The 16,303-nt window shown below is 44.7% G+C and overlaps 1 protein-coding gene across 1 annotated transcript in view; it reads right to left on the bottom strand.

The window, feature by feature from the left end:
* Window positions 1–2,365: 2,365 nt before the first annotated feature.
* The window catches only part of LOC133028677 (dachshund homolog 2-like), a 59,085-nt gene continuing 45,147 nt past the window's right edge, over window positions 2,366–16,303 (bottom strand). Inside the window, exons 4-12 of the mRNA XM_061095636.1 lie at window positions 14,359–14,595; window positions 12,721–12,890; window positions 12,352–12,457; window positions 11,996–12,070; window positions 9,977–10,077; window positions 9,472–9,619; window positions 9,151–9,327; window positions 8,638–8,697; window positions 2,366–3,940 (exon numbers count right to left, since the gene is read on the bottom strand). Coding sequence (XP_060951619.1) covers window positions 3,903–3,940; window positions 8,638–8,697; window positions 9,151–9,327; window positions 9,472–9,619; window positions 9,977–10,077; window positions 11,996–12,070; window positions 12,352–12,457; window positions 12,721–12,890; window positions 14,359–14,595 — 1,112 coding nt within the window. The 3' untranslated portion in view covers window positions 2,366–3,902. The remainder of the gene's footprint in view (window positions 3,941–8,637; window positions 8,698–9,150; window positions 9,328–9,471; window positions 9,620–9,976; window positions 10,078–11,995; window positions 12,071–12,351; window positions 12,458–12,720; window positions 12,891–14,358; window positions 14,596–16,303) is intronic.

The following is a 16,303-nucleotide window of genomic DNA, read 5'->3' as shown; positions in this document are numbered from 1 at the left end:
ATGTGGTATGTAATGATCCAAATTTGACTCAAGCTGAATGAAGCACGATCTTCCTTCTGGATGAACATTTTAAATTCATTCTGTCCTTTTGTCTCATTCCCTCCATCATCCCCCCTTCTTTCTCTGTCTCTAACCACTGTCCAAACATGAAAACAACACACATCCTGTGTGTGTGTGGGCACGCATGTATCACACTTATTTATACCACAACTTCCCTCCACACACACACAGTATCCTTCCTTCCTTCCTTCATCTACTGAAACCCCATGTAGAAATTAACCACAATTAAGCACACACACACACACACACACACACACACACACACACACACACACACACACACACACACACACACACACACACACACACACACACACACACACACACACACACACACACACACACACACACACACACACACACAAACACACACACACACACACACAGACACACACACACAGGCAGGTTGGACCCCAGGGCTCAGTTTGGGAGGAAACTCCCTTTCTAATTTTCCTCATAAAGACTCTAATGAAGACTAATGATGGAGCAAGGTGTGTGTCTGTGTGTGTGTAGGTGTGTGTGTGAGTGTGTGTGTGTGAGTGTGTGTGTGTGTGTGTGAAGGTGTGTGTGAGTGTGTGTGTGTGTTTTAACAGCCTGGCTGCTCTGTCTGGGAATGTCTCTGTTCTCTCCGTCCTCCTTCCATCATTACTTTCATCCCTCTTTTCTTTCCTCCTGCGTTTACATTTTCCCTCCATCCTTTCATCAGCCCCCCCCCCCCAGTCTCATCCTCTTCTTCTCTCAAACTGAAATCTTTCCGTTGCTCTGACTTTGTTAGTTTGACCATCAACTGTGTTTCTTGATAAACTTCCACCTTTTAAAAACCAAAGATAAACCTTTTTCCTGACGGGTCACTGTCCCAGACGGGCCTCTCACTTTCTATCTTTTCATTACCCATCATCCTCTGCCCCTCCCTCCCTCCATCTCCCGTCTCTTAACGCTCATCATTTCATCATGTTACACCTCTGTTGCTCTGTCTGTCCATCATCTCTTCATCTTCCTCTCTCCCTCATTTTCTCCCACGTCGACTCTCGGATCCTTCAATCTCTGTTTCCTGCGCCGTCACCTTTTCATCCTTCCTCGTTGCCTCCTTCGCTTTCCATCCATCCTTCTTCATCTCTGGCTTCTCTCTCTCCCCCACCCCCCCACCCCCTCCACCTCCACCACCACCACCACCCGTCCATCGCTCTGTGTTTCTGCCTCCATTAGGGGGAAATGGAAAAAGTGACATCAGCTATTTGGTAAACGGAGAGAGATGGAGAGAGAGGAGGAGGAAGAGACGGATGGGGTGAAACACGATAGAAAAATGGAAAGCAGAGATCAAAAGAGTGACACTAGGAAGGACAGAGAGAGAGAGAGAGAGAAAGAGAAGGAAAACAGAGGGTGACGGAGATGAGAGGGAAGTAAAGACAGAAGTATGGGACGAGAGAGGTAGAGATCCATTAGAGAGAGAGAGAGAGAGAGAGAGAGAGAGAGAGAGAGAGGCTTCACCTCATTAACCTCGTAATGCAGAGTAAATATACAGTCTAAATGGAACAGAGACGACGTGTGTGTGTTTACTCACCGGCTCCTGTGTGACCGTGAAATGCATTATACCAGAGTGTGTGTGTGTGAGTATCTGATGTACTGCATTAAATAAAGGTTATAGTTATACTTATAAGACTACTATATATATACTTTTTTATTGATAATTTCGAATGAAAGGACCAGCTTCGTGTTGGGGCTCTTTCACGTCTATTTCGGTTCCGAGTTCCGACCTTCAGACTTTTGGGTTTAGTCTGAAGGAAACTTATCAGGTGTGAAAGGTTCGGTCCAGAAGAGGTGGTCCGGGTCCAACTCTGCAACCTGGTTAGAACTAAACCTGCTGCATGATGTTCACCAGAGGATGTGTAATATTAATAAATTGCTTCATAAGTAAAATACCATAGTCACCGTGTTGCTGTTCTATTCTGGGTGGACTCACTCGGAGTGTAAGTACTTGGTTGTTCATCCGTTAGCAGGCTCGTCCTTTACTGGGAATACAAATTAAAGGAACACTATAGCACTTTGTGTTTTGTGTGGTTCTGTGTGTGTGTGTGTGTGTGTGTAAATCACCAGCAGACACCAGTCATTATAATACTGTATATTTGCAGTCAGCTCAAACCCAGAGAACAGTGACAGACTTGAGAGATCATCAGGAGAAATAAAAACAGAACAAAAACAAGAGAACGCTGAATGTTATTTCTATCTACACGGAATATCCCTTTAACCCCCCCCCCCCCCCCCCAAACCCCAGCCACCCTGGCCCCACCCGCCCCCCATTCCTCACGTACACATTTCAAATAGTAATCAACAAATAAACAAACAAAACACGCGGTGGAATAAACAAAACTGCAACACAACAGTCTGCACTCGGAGTAGGTCAGAAAAATCTGGGGGAATAAAAAGTTCCCCTGGCGTTTGACGTTGCTGAGGAGCGCTTGATTTCTCCACCTGTGGTACGCTTCATTACTTTTTGAATCCCCTTCCCAAAAACTAAATTTGATTATGTATCATTCGGGTAGATTAAAATCCTCAGCTCAAACAAATGAAGCGCTCCTCAGTTTTAATTTGACAAACGCCAGAAACTTCAGGACTACTTACTGGTCACGGGGGGGAGGGGGGCAGGGGTCAAAAGGTGAAAAGGTCCATTGTCGAGGGAGAGAATCCAACGTACTTTCAGGATATAATATCGTGTCTAAAAATCACTCCATCGTAATAAAAAAAGGGTTTCTTTTTTTTTTTTTTTTCAACCTTTGCGTCATTTGAGAAACTGATTTCACAAGTCAAGGGTGATAGAAAATACTTCATACATTGAAAAGCTGCATCCAACAGTTTCAGAATAATGCCTCCGTATAGAAAGAGAGAGACAGAGAAAGAGGGAGGGGGTAAAGGGAAAGAAGTAAGGAAGAGTGAAGGATTCAAGGTCTTATAGGAAGAGATGCTGATTTTTATAGAAAAGAGAAAAGAGGGTGAAGAACAAATCAGAGAAGAGGAGAGATACGAGGGGAGATGAGTGTACGGAGGATAAAATAAAGGACAACAGAAGTTTTCCCATGCATTCTTTCAGGTCCCTGTACGGAAAACAAAAATGAATGAAACATGAGAGACAGAAATAGCCTCTCGAGTTGTTTTCCTCAGTTTCTTTTCCATCCAAATATTTTCTTTACACGTCTTTTTTTTTGTATTTTATTCTTAAACCCTCTGTTTCCATCCTGCGTCCTGAGCGCCTCCGATGAGCTGATTACCGTCCAATCAGAGGAGGTGGTTTGAAGAGAAAGTTTCATCTTTTCATGGAAACATTATTATCTCGTCAGCACCGATCACAATGAGCCTGGTTCAGTCCAGTGAGTCACATGATGATATCCGACCAATTAAAGAGTCTCAGTCGTCCAATCAAGTCGTTCATTTCTTCGCACGATCTCCGAACACGATGGCGAGCGCTGATCGGTCCGTTTGCCTCCTTCGCCATTTTCTTGGGAACGATTTTTACTTTTTTGAAATGAACGAGGAATGAGAAGAGAAAAGAGGATTGAATGGAGTGAAGTGTGCCTAAAAAGAAGAATAGAAGAAAGAGAGAGAGAGAGACGGCCCCAAAATGAGTCCAGATAAGGGGCGTGTCTCTTAGTAGTCTCAATGTATCTTAGCGACATCAAAATGTCGCGGTGTAGCAAAGTTAGAATCCCGCCGGGGGAGGTCGTTGCTGTCGTGGAAGCCGTGGTTGCTGTGGAAACGGGCTGGTGGAGTTCTTCTGTGCAGGGGGGTGGTGTGGGAGGGGCTAGATGGCGGGAAGGGGGCGGGGTTTCGACAGGCGCGGATTCCTCGGTCTAAAACATCATGGGTGTCTTCAGAAACGGCCGGGATTCTGGGTAAAAAGCAAAAATGCAAAGGAATCTGTAAGTAAACACAGCAACAACAAAATGATTAATAACTTCTGATTATTGATTATCAATTGATGTTTTCACAATTAATTGAATCTGTGGAAATAACAGAAATGATGAATTCGTGTTTGTCTTGAACGCCTCAAACAAGCAAACATTCACGTGATGATGTAAAAACGGGCGGAGGCTAAGACTGACTCGTGATTGGCTAAGCGCTTGTATGGGCGGGGCCTCGATACCGTGGCTCCACACATGACGCCATTAAGTCAAGATGGCGGCGCCCCCTACAGTTAGAGACGTGTAGTCACACCTCCAGATTTCCAGCCGTTCGCTCTCGTTGCTGCGAACTCAGCTGTTACAGCTCGAGCGTTTTTTTTAAACGTTGCCTCTAATTGGTCGAGGAACCTCCGGCTTTCATCTGGATAATTAAAGCAGGATGCGGTTTTTGTATAAACTTGTTTTCTCTTTCCATCCGTTTAGGATTGAAATCTCATATCTCCAATTTTGCCTGGGTCGACTCTCCCTCCCTCTCTCCCTCTCTCTCATTTCACCTCCGTCGTTCTCCTTCCGCTCCCCGTGGTGCCATTGCTGCACCCACCCACACAGGAGCACGTGCACACACACACACACACACACACACACACACACACACACACACACACACACACACACACACACACACACACACACGCAAAGCAAACAGACCCACACACGTGCACACCTTCCCCTCCCCGCGGTGTCATTGTTTTCTGCGGACGTTGCAAAGTGTTTACATTTCTGCATAACAGCAACCATAAACCTGCCCCCCCCCCCCTTCCTCCTCTTCCTCCTGCCCTCCGCTACTTTTCTTTTTCTCCTCCTTCTCTCGCTCTTTATCGTCATCTCACCTCCTCATTTCGTCCTCTATTGATCACTCGTCTTTTTTTAAAAGATATGAAACGAGTTAGACGTTTGAATAAGAAACTTTTTTTTTAAATTTTCTCTTTCATCTGTCGCTCGTCCCTCGTTTCCTCCTTCATATTCTTTACCTTCCCTCCTTTTCATCCCTCTCATCTCCTGCCCTTCCCTATTTTTATCACCCCACCATGCACTCAAACCCCCTCCTCTCCTCCGCTTTCATCCCTCTATTCTGCATGCATCCCCTCCCTCCTCCTCCTCCTCCTCACCTCCCTCCCTCTTGTCCTCTATCTGTTAGTCTCGTATTATTTTTATCCCGACCCATTCTTCTCTCTGTCCTCTCCTGTCCTTTTCTCTTTCTCCTTTAGGCAGCAGGTTTTTGGTCGTGTAACTTGAGAGTCGCGTTCACCCCCAAAAAAACTAAATTCTCTAACTTCATTCCTCCGTTCGTTTGTGGTTTGTCGTTCTGATTTGTTCATTTTCTTCTGCTGGATCTATTTCATTATTATTTTAACGCCACGTTTCACGCAAAGATTATTTTCCAAATCGATTAATTTGCTTATTTTGATCTGAAACTTCCTTTCATGTATTCACGTAGTTAAAGTCCTTTAATCAGTTTACACCAATCAGTGAATAATCACATCGTTGAAGCTGTAACGCAACAATATTTATTCATTTTAGCTTGAAAATATGCGATAAAACTTCTTTCTGTAATTGATATTCCACCTTAATTCAGCAAATAATTAATTAATTAATTAATTGAAAAAGACAAATGTTTTTCAACCTGTGTGTATTTTCAATAATAGACGAAACAAAGTCAATCCAAGAAGTATCTTTTTTTAAATTAAAGCGATACAATATTATCATCTGGTCAAAATGTGATTCCTCGAAAAAAGATATTAAATAAAATATGAAGAGTGTCACGACTTGTTTATTTGCTCAAACATCTCATATTTATGTTTTCTTCTCTTTCCCAGTCTTCCCGAGTCGTCCCTGGAGCTTTTCATCCCAGGAAGTGTTTCACGTTTCAAGTGCAGCTGTGAGCAGCCGCTTCATTTCATTTATTAAATATTCACTGGGTCCACATGTTAGATCGGATCAGTTTAAATGTGAAAAAGATTTGTAGGAAAACACCAAATTTCGGACTTGTTTCTCGTTATTTTATTTTTAAATTTGCATTTCAGAACGATGCAAAAATACAGGAAGTCGACCTGTAAAGAAATAATATTTTTAAAACATAATATTTATTGTTTGAACTAAACTTTCCTCGTCTGAAGCTCCTTTTTCCTAAATCTGACCCTGTTTCCCTTCACGTTCATCTCTGTCACTATAAAACACACATCTCCTGTGTGTGTGTGTCTGTGTGTGTGTGTGACTGTGTGTGTGTGTGTGTGTCTGTGTGTGTGTGTCTGTGTGTGTGTGTCTGTGTGTGTCCTGGTTTACAAATGATGCTGACCTGCCTTGTTAAGAGTTTATCAGGTGGAGGAAATGTCACCAGGTCTTGGAACAAGGTCACATTTTTCAACTTCCTCCCCCTCGTGTCCTCCTTTACCTCCTCTTCCTCCTCCTCCTCCTCTTCCTCCACGCACCCCCACTTTCTTTCCCTCAGTTCCCTCTTTCTCTGTTTCTCCTTTCCCCCTTTATTTTTGCCCTTTCTGCTTCTTTCCCTTTGTTCATTTCCTCCCTTCATCCCCCCTTCCTACTTTATCTCCACCGCTGGCTCTTCTTCATTCATTTCAGCCATTCCCTTCTTCGCACCCCCCTCTTCCTCACCTCCTCTGTTCTGTTTCATCTCTTCTTTCCATCTCCTCCGTTCCTATCTGTTTCCCCCTCTTCCTCATCCTTACATTTTACTCCTCTTTCCCCTTTTTCTTCCTCACCTCTTCATCCCTTTTTTTCCCTCCACCTCTGCACCTCACTTTATCCTTTTCTTTCCTCCCTATACTTCTTGTCTCTCTCTTTATTTCCCCATTTCCTTTTTCCACCTTTTTCACTTCTCTTTTCCTTCTTCTGTTCCTTGTTTCAACCATTTATTTTATCATTTGTTCCATGATTCATTTGCTTTTCTTATCCTTTCCTCCCTTCAGTCCCGTTCTCCCTCATCCTGCCCTCCTGTCCTCCATCCTCCAAACAATCCTACTCTTCCCCCTTTTCCTTGTCGTCTGTTCTTTCTTCTTTCTTCCATCCTCGGATCGCCCTCTGTTCTTCCTCAGGTTTTTTCTTTTCTTCCTCTCCTCCTTTTTCCCCTCATCCTCAGCTTCTGTCCTCCATCCTCCAAACCTACTCCTCTTTGCCCTCTCTTCTTCCTCACTTTTCCCTTTTCCTTGTTGTCCTCTCTTCTTCCTTCCTTCCTTCCTTTCTTTCTTTTTTTTACAGCCAATTAGTCCAGTTGGTTTTGAACAAGCGAGAGAAACCGATCTCACTTTTTTCTCTTTAACCCTCGCTCCCTCGTTCTGATTGTAATGCGACGTCTTTCTTTGTATTCAGCAGTTTTCGCTTCACTCGTTAATTAAGAGTGTGGAAGGTGAGAGAGGCAGGGGAGGTGTGTGTGTGTGTCTGTGTGTGTGTGTGTGCGTGTGTGTGTGTGTAAGTAAACCACCATAGGTGCAAAATGCTTTTATGGCAGGAGGGATGAGTGTGTTTGTGTGTGTGTGCGGTTGTGTGTGTGTGTGAGCCAGGCACCAAAGGGGTCCTACTGGGCCAATCAACATTAATGAAATCAGGTGGGTCCGTGTGTGTGTGTGTGTGTGTGTGTGTGTGTGTGTGTGTGTTAGTGCTTGGCTTGCAGAAGAGAGAGGATCTAAAAGGGTCTAAAGAGGAGAGAGAGCTAATTAGAGTTCCCTGTCTCACTAGAGTGTGGATCAAACACACACACACACACTAAAATACACAACTACAGGTACAGAGAGCACACACACACACACCCAGGGAGTGTGTGTGCCTGTAGATATTCATTTAAACACACAGGGTTTCAAGTGAGGGTTTTCAATGTCAGGCAGCACTGAGCACAGCTGGTGGAAAGAGGATGACACACGCATACTAACACCCCCCCCTCTCACTGCTATACTTGTGAGGACCCTCATTGGCATAATGTATTCTCCCACGACCTAAACTCTTCATTCTAACTTCAATATACAAAAGTGTTCACCTTCAACACGGCTCAGCTGAGCGAGTGAGGAGCAGGGAAATGGTTTCAAAGGTAGAAACACACACTTGACTCCATTCATTTAATAAATATTAAATCTCCACACAGTTGTTTCCTCGGCACTGACCAGCTGAGTCGAGCTTTACGAGCGGAACCAGGAGAGGTTTGGAAATAAGCTACTGTACGAGAGCGGTAGAGGAAACGCTTGTCGTTACATGTAAGTAGAAAAACACACACACACACACACACAACCTGATTAAATACAACCAAGTTCAACCACAAACGTCCAAACTGACATAAAAGTCATAAAATATTTCCACTAGACGTCTTTACAGGTCCAACCGGAGCATTAATGTTTGGGCCTGCAAAGACCTTGGATATCTACACACACACACACACATACACACACATGCAGTCAAACACACGTGTTGTAAGGTTCACATCAAAGGGAGGCCACAGCGTCTGCTAAATGTCTGCACTAATCTGGCCCGGGCCCCAACACACACACATACATACATGAATGTGCCGATGTGTAAGTCTGCGTTTCTGTACCGTATGATATCTTTAATGTGTGGCGTCTGTGTGCGTTTTATGTTTTTTTTTTATATTGTGTGTGTGTGTGTGTGTGTGCTCAGGTACCTTGTACAGCACCGTTGTCTTGCTGGTTTCCATTAAGTTCAGGTTTATCCTCAGCAGCGTCTGGTACGAAGCACAAAGACAAGACAGAGTCTCAGTGGGTCGGCCAATAAACAGCGAGCAGCACCTTGTAACCGGGCAGGTCGTAAACACAGGAAACCAAACCACAAAGAAAAACACGGGTCCACACACTGCTCTGTTATTTTGTTTTTCCTATTGATGTTAATTGTCAAGGCACTTTTACTGCTCGCTAAAAAAAACTGATGTTAGGAATAAAAACATTACGACGGACGACATTCTCAATTAATTTTTGTGGCCGGACGTTGTTCCGGGAAACATTAATATGGTAAAGTTCCCCGGTTGTAATGACAGAGGCATGAGACGTCCTCCTGTTGGAGAACGTGAGTGAAACACACCGGATGTTCAGGTTCAGACTAAACTGACGAGTCTGAAGGTCTGAACCAAACAATGTTTGCAGAGATATCAGGATTGGAATTCAAATGATAAAAGTCGTACTGTTCTTGGCGTTGATGTTGTTGTTGGCGGCGTGAAGCGGCTCAGGAGAGGGGGAGGATGAGGACGAGTGTTTCAGAGCGTCCTCCACTCTCTCCCTCCTCTTGGACTCAAACTCCAGCGCCTCCTGCAGCTTCCTCTTGGCCTTCTTCTCCTTCTTCAGACGCTTCTGGATGGAGGCTGGAGGAGGAACATAGAGGAACATTTCACACTTTGACGCTGTAGTTCATAGCCTGAAGATTGGATTCATCAGACATCTGTAGGATTTGACACCTGAATGTGTTTTATCTACCAAACCTAATAATGTGATGAACCTTGACCTACCTCTGCTGTGCAGTTCGGAGGTGAGCTGCCGCTCCAAACTCTCCCTCATCTCTCGTTCCCTGTAGAGCTCCATCTTCAGCTCCCTCTTCTCCGCCTGGATGTGTTTGTCCTGCACCCGAGCGTTCTCCACCGCCACCTTCAGCAGACCCTGAGGGCGGAGCAAGGACCATTTACAACAACATGCTAAAGTATAAGAGTGGAAAACAACTTTATTTACAGTTGGAATCAAGGATTTGGCTTTTTTTGGCGTCTGGTTTGATTATTATATCCACAATAAGAAGCATTTCCAGTGTTTAATGGTTTTTCCATCGTGATTAAATTGTTAATATTTTAACTTTGTTTGTATATTTCTCACTGTTTTGCAGAACAACTTTAAGATGAATTCCCTTGTCTGTGAAAACCTTATTCTGATTTAACCAAATCATTTAATTAAATAATCGGTTTAAATCAAAACTGTTCTAGAAAATCATGTTTGATATCAGAAACAATATAAACGGGGTCGTACCTGTATGTTGGTGAGCAGGGTCTCTACTGACGACAAGCCGTCAGCGAATAGGAACGGAGCAGGGAAGCCAGGGGGCAGGGCTTGTCCCAGCGATGACTCGTCTGTGAAGAAAAGATCACGTTAAGATTTCCTTGATTCTGATTCACCTCATTTTTTTTATTATTTTAAAGTCTGGTCCAGTTTTTCGGCTCCACTTCTGAGAGTGGTTTTCTCGTTCATCTTCAAAAACAGTCGATGGATTTTTCTCGTCTAATTCTCGTCTAGAAAAGCCAATAAGTGAGTTTCTTTAAATAGTCAAGAGTTCTGACTGTGGAAGATCTCGTACGAGCTTTATGAAAAATTATTAACGACGCATAAACATGAGTAAAGTTTTCCTGAGCGACGTTGAAGTTTATGAAATGTTGATGTTTACTAAGGTGTAAAAGGCAACGGAGCAACATCAAAGAAATCAATTACACACACACACACACACACACACACACACACACACACACACACACACACACACACACACACACACACACACACACAGAGGTCGTTAGTATTCAGGCGATCGTGTGCGCTACTAATTGGCAGGGATTAAAGACATCCTTGATTTGTGTGTGTGTTCATTGCGAGTGCGTCACAGTGTCTGCTCAGCCCTTAATGCCTAACACACTGACAACTGGGTTAACTCTGCTGTGAAATTAACGCTGATTAAGATGCACTCTGACACACACTCACACACACACACACACACACACGCACAATCCCCTATCTGCCACTTCATCCATACATCCCTTCCTCTCTCATGTCTATCTTCATCGCTCATTCTCCACCTCAACACTTGTTCTTCTCCCTCATCTTCATCTTTTTCTTCCCCATCACTCATTTCCCACCTGTTTTCCCGCTTTTCCATCTTTCCTGTCCTCTCTTTCTCCGTTTTCCTTATTTCTTTCTCTCCGGTCCTTTCTCTCTCGTCTCTTGGCCTCTGTCACTTTGACCTTTCACCACCCAACATCTAATAAGTTCATCTGTGAGTGAACATCTGGGCCAAAGGGTTCGTGAGGAAACACGTTCACGAAAAAACAACTTGGATGTTGTTGGGTCACAGTTTCCTTTTTACCTTCGACCACCAAATTCTAATCAGCTCATCTTTGACTCGAATGAGATGTTTTTGCTAAATTTAAAAAAATTCCCATGAGGTGTTATTGCGATATCGTGTTCACAAGCCGCTGGTGAAACCTCCTTTTCTCTGTCTATTCTGCAGTGAACACCAGGAGAGTCTAGAGAAGCAGTGTGGCCTCACAGACGTAGTATTTAAAACTCTGAGGCTGCTGCTCCGTGGTGGCGAAACAACCAAGAGGTTATTTATTTTGTCCACTATTGATTTTAAAGGAAGCGTTTTTCTCTGCTGACGCGAGCGGTCGCTCCTCGGGAGGATGAACGAGTGGAAACGAGGGAAAAGGTGGAGAGAAGGATGAAAACAATGTGTTTTAAAAGAATGGAAAATACAGAGAGAGGGGAGAAGAGTAATGGAGGGTGGAGAGGCCCCCGCGTGCTTTTAGTGCGTGACCCCTCGACCCCTTTTAGCCATGCCTCCTTCACTTAGCCTCACCCGCCTCCCTCCATCCATCCCTCCCTCCATCTATCTCTCTCCCTCCCTAATCCCTCTGATTGATGGCTCGGAGACAGGTGATCAATAGGAGCGGCCGAACATCCTGACGCTTCTGTTTCTGTTTGCGTGTGTGACCACGTTGTTGGTCTCTGCACGTGTGTGTCTGTGTGTGTGTGTCCGTGTGTGTGTGTGTGTGTGTGTGTGTGTGTGTGTGTGTGTGTGTGTGTGTGTGTGTGTGTGTGTGTGTGTGTGTGAATACAGTAGATGAGGAAAGCCCTCCTAAGTGAGGACAATTTGTCAGTTGTCAAAAGAAAATGGGTAAGGGTTTAGATTAAGGTGGATAATGGAATATCCTCTCTTATATAAGTGTGTGTCTGTGTGTGTGTGTGTGTGTGTGTGTGTGTGTGTGTGTGTGGTCCAACCTTTGTCCTTTGTTATTTTCTTGTTGGCTGCAGCCGGGTTGCTGAGTGCAACATCTGCATCAGCTGACACTAGTCCTGTGGAAAGAAGGAGTACAGCGGGTTGGTGTTTTTGCAACAACACACACACACATACACAGACACACACATGCACACACATGCTCTGTGTGTGTACATTTTTACAGTAGACCGATACCACAGATACATATAAGAGTCTACGTCCATACATCAATGTTATGATGTTAAGCAAAAGTTTTCAATACGCTGCTGGTCCTGTTATAGTGTCATTGCTGTAGGGTTGTGTTTTGGTCGAACTTGTGTGTCTGTGTGTGTGTGTGTGTGTGTGTGTGTGTTCGTACCCAGTCTTTCTGGCGAGCTGGAGGCCGAGCTGCTGGGCTGCGACTGCAGAGGAGTGTTGGCCTCGTCCACAGACGGAGAGAGAGAGGGGCTGTCACACACCCTCTCCTGGAGAGAGAGAACAGGAAGGAACGAGTGAGTGAGATGTGATGGGACGTCTGTGGTGAATCACTAGAGGCTGTTAGACCCGTGGTTACCCGTGGTTACCAGTGGTTACCAATGGTTACCAGTGGTTACAGACTGGAAACCACCGTGTTAGCAGCAAATTAATACACACAGAAGATGAAATTAAGTGTAATATAATCACTTTGTTTAATCCTGTAAAGTTTTTCTTTAAGGACTTTTGACTGTGTAATAATAAAGTGTGTCACCTTGATGACAGGTGCGCGGTGGACATGAGTGTGGATCTGCTGGGCCGCGGCGGCCATGTTGGCGATGGTGTTGAGGTGGTTCATCTGTGACATCGCCATGGCGACGGAGGCAGGGGGCAGCCCCATGGGCAGCAGAGGGTGGGGCATCATCATGAAGGGCAGGTCCAACCCTGGAGAGAGAGAGAGAGAGAGGACAAACGACATCTGTGAGTTTTAATACAAATTATAATTCAAAAAAGTTTAAAATAGGAGCAGAGGAACGTTATTGACTTCTGTCCAATCACAGAAGAGAAGTGTTGTCCCTCCCCTTCTGTAATCGGAGACGCTGTGGTTTTGAGCCTCCGGGCCACCGTAGTCTCATCTGTCACTGTGGTTTAACACATTCAAACTGTTGTGTTGTTGGACTCCAGACGACCAGTGACCTAATTATCAAATCTCACGTTTCCTCTCTCTTGATGTGTTTGTTTGATATTTTATTTTTTTTACTTTTATAAAAATATGAAATCCAGTTGTGGTAAAATTAATAAAATTAAGAGACGACCGGAGTCTGTGAACTCGTGTTGAACTGAACCTCGAGGACACGGAGCGCGAGGTGTCAAACTCTCCACTAATAAAAGTCGACAAAGCTGAGGAGGAGCGAGGGATGGAGGGATGGAGGGATGGAGGGATGGAGGGATGGAAGGATGGAGGGATGGAGGGATGGAGGAGAAAAGATGGAGGTGGCCGGGTTAAAGGCTGAGGAGGTGAAAGAAGAGAAGGAGGTTCTGTTGTTTAGTGTCACCGTCGATCTCTTCTCCTTTTCTTTTTATCACTCTTCTCGTCTTCTCTGATTATTTTGTTCTTTTTCTCTTATCATTCCATCTTTCTCTCCCCCTCTTCCTTCATGCGTCACTCACTCCCCCTTCCTCCTCTCTTTCACACACACAGACACACACACACACAGACACACACACACACAACACATTTGACTGCATTTGCAAGGACGTTTCCATTTACTGAAATTCAGCCCTTTAACCCCGAAGCACCACCTTGACTCGTGACCTCTGACCTCTCACCCCTCTCACCCTGAAAGACCCCCCCCTCCCCCGCAAGATGTAGACATTGAAGAGGAGTCGCCTCAGCTGTCGACAACACACACACACACACACTCACAACCACACACACTCACACTGACACTCTCAAAGTGCAGCGGCTGCTTTCATTCCAATGAAACAATAACACTGATTGCTGTTGTCGTGACAACTGAAGTGATAGAATAATCAATGTGAGTGTTTGTCACCTCCCGCTGCCCAGCGTGTGTGTGTGTGTTTGTGCGTTTGTGTGTTTGTGCAAACACATTACTTCTGCAATAAGAAAAAGAGCGAGAATGGGTGTTTTTCTGTTAGTGTGTGTGTGTGTGTGTGTGTGTGTGTGTGTGTGTGTGTGTGTGTGTGTGGTGTTGATGAATTGAGTCATTTAGTAGAGTGTGTGCTGATTAATCCAGGCAGAGTGTTAATACAGGAGATGGGAACAGATTAAATGGCGTACATTAACAAATATTGCCACCACTTGAAACACACACACACACTCTGAACGTGTGTGTGTTTGTGTGTGTGCGTCTGTGTGTGTGTGAGTGTGTGTGTGTGTGTGTGTGCTCACTGTTAGCCAGTAGCTGTTGCTGCTGTTGGAGTTGTTGCTGATTGACCGCTCCGATGGCCGGCCCCCTCCCTCCACCTGCCACCGCTCCTCCTCCTCCTCCTCCTCCTCCTCCTCCTCCCATCATTCCGACCGGTGCTCCTCCTCCGCCCCCCCCTCCCCCTGCTCCTCCTCCTCCACTGTGGGCTCCAGCGGGGGGGCTGGTGAGACGCTCCTTATCCCAGGAACACTCGCTGCCTCCTGGGTGCAGACGCAGAGACACAGAGGGTTGGATGTTCAGATAGAAAGTCGATAGGATTCATGATGACGTCGGTTCAACGCTGCTCAAGGTGTCAGAGGCAGAGTGAGGTCACCGTGACCTTGACCTTTGACCCTTGAACCCCTATGTTCTAATCAGTCCATCCTTTGTGAACTTTGTTAAATAATTGTACAGTTGTACCGAATAAAGTGAAGTTTAATTAAATAACTATTTGAATATTTTTACATCGGGTTTTAGTTTTCTGGTGAGAATGAAACGGTCACTTCCTCTCCTTCATTCCTGCACTCTCTCTCTTTCTCTCTCTCCCCCTCTGTCTCTCTGTGTAACGTTCCCTCTCTCGCCCTCCACACTTCTCTCGCTCCGCTCCCTGTTTCCCTCTCTCATCCATCTTCATCTCCCTCCATTAGTTTGAATTAGCAAACGTCTCTCTCTATTATTGCCTACTGAATTCCCTGTGCTGTGCTGTGTGTGTGCGTGTGTGTGTGTGTGTGTGTGTGTGTGTGTGTGTGTGTGTGTGTGTGCTCGTGCACGTGTGTGAGTGTGTGCGTGTGAGACAGCTGGACCTCATCCTCTCTGCCATTTACACCAGGGAAGAAAAGAAGTATAAACAGATGGGCAGATGTTCTGTCTCTCTCTCTTCTCTCATTTTTCCTTGGCCTTGTCCTCTCCTTCCTTCCCTCTCCTCCATCACTCCTTTCCTTCCCCCACTCCATCCTCGCCTCTCCTTCTCTACCTGTCACTCCTCTCCTGACTCCATCCTTTCCTACCCTGCCTTCTCTTCTCTTCTTCTTTGCCTCTCTCTCTTTCCCTGCCTCCCAATCCTCTCCTTCTTTTCTCTACTTCTTCCTTCCTCCTCTCTCCTTCCCTCCCTCTCATTTGCTTCTCTCTTCTCTCCTTGAATCTTTTTCCATCTCTCTCTCCATTTGTTATTTTGACCGACACAGAAAAAATTCAGTTTTCTAGACAAGGAAAAATATTTAAACTTTTAGTTTTAAAAGTGTTTAATCGATTAATAGATTTTTTGTCCATCGAGTCGTATAAAAAAAAATACTTCAGGTGTTTTGATTCGTCAGAGAAAAGAAATAGAACACGTTCAGGAAACTGAAATTACTTGTCTCTTTAAATAATATTCAAATGTCTCTTGTGGAGTAAAATTCACAGCACAGGAAATGTTTGCCGGATTAAAAAGATATTTAACATGTGTATTGTTAGTTAGAGCTAAACTTTATCAATCGTGTTTCACTCTTTCTCCTGTTTTTGTGCTTCAATCTCTTTTTCTCTTGCTTCTATGAAGAAAGAAGATCGAGGAAAATCCCGAACTATCAACTTTCACTCATCAAAATATCAGATTATTTTTTTTTCTCTTCTCCTCTCGTCCTAAATACGATTCTGTTTCCTCCCCTCCTCTGTCCTCCCTCGCTTTATTTTCTTTTTCATTTTACACTCGCTCCTCGCTGCTGTATTGTCCGACGCAGTTTCCCAGGCCGACGCGAGTGTCTGTTACAAAGAAAATAAGGTCAGACGACCGAGGGGAGAAAACCAAAATCACTCTGAATGAAATAAAAGACAGAGAATGGCTGGAAATAAATAATAATAAAGGGGGGAAAAAAACAACAGAGTGAAAGAGAATAAAACGAGAGAATAGGGGAGGAGTAACTCTATCGGCCCGTTTTCCAGGTCAGCGGAAGA

This window comes from Limanda limanda, chromosome 22 (assembly GCF_963576545.1).
Source record: "Limanda limanda chromosome 22, fLimLim1.1, whole genome shotgun sequence".
Lineage (NCBI taxonomy): Eukaryota > Metazoa > Chordata > Actinopteri > Pleuronectiformes > Pleuronectidae > Limanda > Limanda limanda.
Note: the sequence above shows the minus strand (reverse complement) of the source record. Positions and strands in the feature narration are given on the sequence as shown.